A 6,027-nucleotide genomic window follows, 5' to 3' on the forward strand; every position below is an offset into this window, starting at 1 on the left:
GCTGCATTCTAGACTTGTACTATTGGGCGGAGCCCTTTTTGGTCATATGTGATCGTTATTTTGATTGCAATTGATAATGGGCAGTAGTGGTAGTTATTTTGGTGGACTTCAATGTCCTAGCCCATTTACAATGGGTCTTAATTGTAGTTGAGATTTCAGAGTATTGCTGATGGATTTGATATATACATGGAAAATCAAATGTTGATCCTTTTTGATTTGATTAACTATCTTTACTATTCTAGAACAGTAGCTACTACCTCGTTAAAGATTTGAATTGTTATTGACTATGGTAGATTTCTATTTGATTAGGTTTGTCCTTCCTACCATGGTTAGCCTTTTAAAGCAATTATCGTTTTGAAAATGATTATTTACCATGAATTACGGGGGTTGTTACATTTTGGGTCTGTTGTTTGAGACTGGCATGACAGGTTGCAAACCACTGGGAGTTCCAATGGCTCAGAACTTAAAGCTTTTGGCTTATAATGAGAAGAAGAACCGGGCAAAGGATTTATTGAAAGAAGCTAGAAAATATAGAAGATTAGTTGGTAAGTTAATCTATTTGACAATCACCCAGCCTGATATTTCTTATTCTGTTCAGACCTTGAGCCAATTTATGCAAATGCCAACCAAGGCACATATGGCAACAGCAAGGAATGTTCTGCGATATTTGAAAGCCATACCTGGGTTGGGAGTCTTCAAAAATTCAAAAGGGAAACCGAAGCTAGGATGCTATTGCGATTCAGATTGGGCATCCTATCCAATGACAAGGAGATCTGTATCTGGATACCTGTTGAAACTAGGAGGATCTCTTGTGATGTGGAAAACTAAAAAGCAACATACTGTCTCAAAGTCTTCTGCAGAAGCAGAGTATAAAGCCCTGAGTATGGCCATATCAGAGGTAGTTTGGGCTGTTAGTTTGCTAAAAGATGTGGGCATAGATCACAAGAATCCAGTGAAAGTATATTTGTGACAACAAGCCCTATTTTTCATGAGCGTACAAAACATATAGAAATAGATTGTCATTTTGTTAGAAAGAAACGGGAATCCAAACTGATTGATCTACAACATGTTAGAAGCCACAGCTAGGAGGCAGATCTGCTAACAAAACCTGTGGGAGGTAATGTGCAGAAGAACCTGTTGAGGAAGTTAGGAGCTGTAGATATTTTCAAGCCCCTAACTTGAAGGGAAGTGTTGGAAATATCTGATGTATTTTTATCTGTATTTGTTTCATGATTATTGTATCATCTTCTTGTCCTTCTTGTAAGCCCATTAGTGGCCTATTTCGGCAAGTCCTTTAGCTTAGGGTGAGAGGCTGTGCGTTGTATGTAAATATTGGGTCGGTTATGGCCCAAGTGTGCATTCTCATTTTTTATCAATCAATGAAATAGAATCTCAGCTCAACCTGTGCGTTTAAGGGATTCTTGGTGTGGGTTGTCGTTCAACACTTACGTTTTCTTGAAAAGGTATTGGCCTCTCGTAAGACGTTAACTTTTGAATAAGTATGATTATTTTAACGAAGAATCCAGTTGATCCATATAGACGTCACTTTGAAGTTTTGCATTAGTTCTTTGAAGATGGCAACGCAGACCTGTTTGTCAAACTATCAAAAAATACTTTTAAACCCCAAATTATAGTTTGGGCCCAAAACTATCCAAGCATTCAAATTTTTTGGAAAACTTTGGACCAAAACTATGGTTTGAGCATCCGAAGCCACGGTTTTGAAAAAAGTGAAAAAATTTCGATTCTGAGAATAAAAACTGGTCCATAGATAATTATTATGAGTGTAAGAGGGCTGGAAACTCCAAAGTGATCAGACGGTTAGATCTTGAGATGGTTTGGGTCACTAGCACGTAGACAAATAAGTGCAAGTATGGAGGAATATTTCCAACCTTCAAAATTAGTTTACGTTGTTTCATACTTGACAATAATCATTATATCAGCACTTAAAATAATATTTTTTGTTCCCAAAAAAATATTTATTTTTCTAAAAACATATTTAATCTTATATTTTATAAGTATATATATACATACTAATTAACAATTAATTAATTATACTTTTTATATATAATTTATTATGTTGGCAAAAAAATTATTAACAAATTTATTACTTCAAATGAATATATAAATTAAAAATATATTTTATATAATTATCATATTAACTTATGTATTTTTTTTAATAATTTGTACTTAAAAAAGTATTTATGATAATAACTATTCAAACACTTTTTTTTTATCAAAATCATTTTTTCCTAAAAACTATTCTTTTAAAATCTATTCTCAAAATTATTTTTTTATCAAAAACTATTCTTTAAATCATGATTTGAATTTATTCACACATTCCCGCAACCGAAAAGCTGTTTCATTTTGAATGGATTTTATTTTTATTATTGTTGCCGAAGATGGTCAACATTGTAACATGATTGGACTGTCATTCTTGGCGTGTTTTTGGGTTCGTTCACTGCGTTTGCTTTGCTATTTTGTCCATGATTTTTTTAGAATAATTCAACATAAAAAAATTAAAAAGAACTGTATGGGAATAAGAAAAATATAAGAGACGGAGACGAGAGGGATAGAGAAAACTGGAAGATAAAATAAGGAGGAATTCTCATTCGCTTCATTATCTCAAATATATGTACATTATCTTTTATTTATAAGACCCCATCTTTCAAGATTAACTTAAAGAATTACAAGCACATAAAGAAGGCAGTTAAGCAATATAATTGCATAATTGGACATTATGGGAAATAAATACAAGAAGCCCATCAATTTGGGGTTTATTGGTCTCGTTTGTTATGAAGTGTTAAAAATAAAAGGTAGGGATTGATATTGGGATTAAAAAAATTTATTAAAAAATTATTGGGCATGAGATATTGTTTGTTATATGTGGGATTGGAAAATATCATATTGCTTGTGATTGGATAAATCTATATATGTGAATTAGGAAATACCATTAGGGGAGACGGTATTATCTAATTCCACCTTCATAGGTTTGTCTAATATTATGTAATAAGCAATTATTCATATTAAATACTTTTTTAATGATTTTTTCCAATTGCAGTTTGTCATATCTATTAATTCTCACATGAAAAATAAGAAATTTAGGATTGATTGAAAGACAGGCAGTGTACTAGAAACGTAGAGGAAACAACTTTTGAAATGAAACCCGAGAAAGGACTTGATCATCATTTTGAAAAGTTTCAGTTAAGAAATGGCAAAACTAAAAATTATGCTTGAAATTCCTAAAAATTCTTAAAAATTCATAAAAAAATAAAATAAATAACCTAGCAAAATATTTAAGGCCTGAAAGATAAAAATAGCATGAATAATTTATTTTGAAATTTTTTGTAATTTCAGGAAATTTTGGCTAATTAGGAGAAAATTAGCCATAATAATTATTTAAAATAGGTACAAGCATTGATAATTCATGAAAAAAATTAGAAAAAATTATGTGAGAGGTTATTATGAATTTTAGAATTATTTTTAGTCTTTGGAGATGCAGAGGTTAGCTTTAAAATATTTAAAGTCAAATTATATTGGTAAAAGGCCGATTTCGAGAAAAATTCAATTGAAGGGGTTCTAGGTCAAAATTAAATATGAGAAAACTAGGAGAGCCACTCCTTATTAAAATGAACTATTGACACCACACAAAAAATGAATTTTTGGAAGTATTAGACTTAAGAGGATCCAAGAAAAATTCAAACCATATTGTGAGATTATATAGTATAATAATCATAAGCTTGGTGGGATAAAATTTTTTCCCATTTTATAAAAGAATAAGATTTCAAAGAAATCTGAGTAGCATAGAACAAACAATAATCATGTTAAACATGTGTAATATGTCATACTACATGCAACATCATTCTCATGCCATTATTATGCCATAACAAGGGAGCTCGTAATCATTTCATTCAATAACTCAAACATACATAAGTCAAGGCATACAATGCAAGGAGTTAAATATTTCATTACATAGCTAGCTCAACCAATCATGGCATAGAAACACATGGCAAACAACTAATACAAGTTAACATTAAAACTGTAAGTTTATGCTACCTTAATCCAAGTCTTATCTTATGCCTTCCTTCTCTTGATCTTGAAGTTTCCTTGGCCTTAGAATAATGCCTATCAATCATACAATAAAGGCCTTCTAAATCTCAACTCAAATAACATCAAGGCCTTTACCTAATATAAATCCTAACCCTTATTTTTGGTTTTAGGGTTTTTGTTCCATCTTTCTTAACCTAACTGCTATATGCTTTTTTAACATAATTTTTCATGTAGAATTCACATTTGAACTTAGATTTATCAAAATCCAATTCCTTTCTCTAGTTCTTGATTTGGCTAAGAGGTTTCCCCTCGAAACTCAAAATTCTGTTTTCGATTTTAATGCTTCTAAATGCATATTTCCAATCATTTTCTATCCTCTAATCCTTAAGCTATTCTCTAATTATGCTTATCAAACCATATGACAATTAAGCTAATATAATTTCCTAGGATTTTAGTCACCAAATTCCAACAAGATTAAATTTCAATTAACTACTAATTAATATAATTAAGCCCTTAATAGAAGCTTAAACATACCTTAATTGCTTGCTTAAACTTGGCTAACCTTTGTTGCCCTTTCTCTTCTTATTTTTTTTCTCTTTTTCTCTCTTAAATTCAAGAGTGAAACATTCTCCTTTAGGTTTCTCAATATGGCCAAAATATGTGTTATGCGAGTATTTATAAGCAAAATTTTGCCCTTGTTTTTTCATTGGAAAACTTGGAAATTTCAAGACCACTTGTGTCACATCCTAATTTCTAGGCCTAGGAGTCTTGAGAATAGCCCAAAATAGATAGGCTACTAAACCCTCAAAGTAGAAGTTCTAAAAATGAGAAAAGAAGTTAAAGTACTTTTAGGGACTAAAGTACGAAGTAAGAAATTTATTGGGGGCAAATGTGTATATAATGTTGAGGTTTCATGAGAGTCTCAAGGGCCTACAAAGAGAAAATAGACTATATACAAGTTAAAAATTAAGTTAAAAGCCTGAAAAAGATGTCTTATGAGGTTAAGTCCAAGTAAGGACTAAATCATAATTTCAAAAAGTTATGGCCAATACGGGTAAAAATGAAGAGTATACAGAAAATTCCATAAAAATCTCAAAAAATGGGAAATAATATTCTAAGACTCTTTCGTGAAGAGAAATGATGAAAGTACCCCTGAGGTAACTTAAATGGAATTTATAAGATTATGGCTGGTAAAAAGTATACTGTTTGAGGTAATTATTTGATATAGCAAGAGACTTAAAAAAATGTACATAAAAATGAGGTTAAATATTTAAAAGCTTGCACTAATTCATAAAATTAGACGTACTCCCAGAAGGCCGGTGGAATGGCTTTAATAAAATATAAAGCCAATTATGTCAATAAAAGGGCATTTTAAAGAATGATTTTTAAGTGAGGCTTACACGATAAGTCATGGCTTGAGAAAATTAATAGCTTTTCTCTAAAGGTAAAAGGAATTTTTGAAGTAGACAAAATAATTTTTAGAGGTCCAAAAAGCCAGGAAAAAATCCCCATAAGTGAGAGCTAAGTAAATAGAGAAAAATATCTAAGAAAAAGATAAAAGTAATTATGGCTCATTAGTGCACCATGTGGGATAATTATGATACCATGTGAAGGCATTGAAGAGGAAAGAAGAGGTAATAGGATAAGACAAAAGTGACGTGACAAATATTTTAGTCCTCCAAGAGACAGAATTGAGAAAAAGAACCAATAAAGTGCACTTTTGTCTTTTACTTAGTTAGAAATGTGCCACTTGTCAAGCTATAAATGGAAGGAATTTTGGTGCCACTTATCAAGCCATGAATGGAGAGGATTTTGACTTTGAAATTCAATTTCAATTGGATTTATTTTAAGAATGAAAATTAGCTCAAGAAGGCATAAGATGTTGACACTTGAGCATTGTAATTTGAGCAAACTCGAAGGGCAATTAACTATGGTATGGCTTATAAATAGAACTCTCCCTCCCTCACAATCACTCATTTG

The 6,027-nt window shown here is 31.3% G+C and overlaps 1 protein-coding gene across 1 annotated transcript; it reads left to right on the top strand.

Annotated features, from left to right (window-relative positions):
* Window positions 1–373: 373 nt before the first annotated feature.
* LOC114740432 (uncharacterized mitochondrial protein AtMg00810-like) lies at window positions 374–970 on the top strand. The gene has a single exon (XM_028928581.1). It carries the CDS (start codon window positions 374–376, stop codon window positions 968–970), a length of 597 nt encoding a protein of 198 aa, XP_028784414.1.
* Window positions 971–6,027: the final 5,057 nt, after the last annotated feature.

The sequence above is a fragment of the Neltuma alba genome, unplaced genomic scaffold, assembly GCF_004799145.2.
Source record: "Neltuma alba isolate B1F8T4 unplaced genomic scaffold, ASM479914v2 tig00000546_pilon, whole genome shotgun sequence".
In the NCBI taxonomy this organism is placed as follows: Eukaryota; Viridiplantae; Streptophyta; class Magnoliopsida; order Fabales; family Fabaceae; genus Neltuma; species Neltuma alba.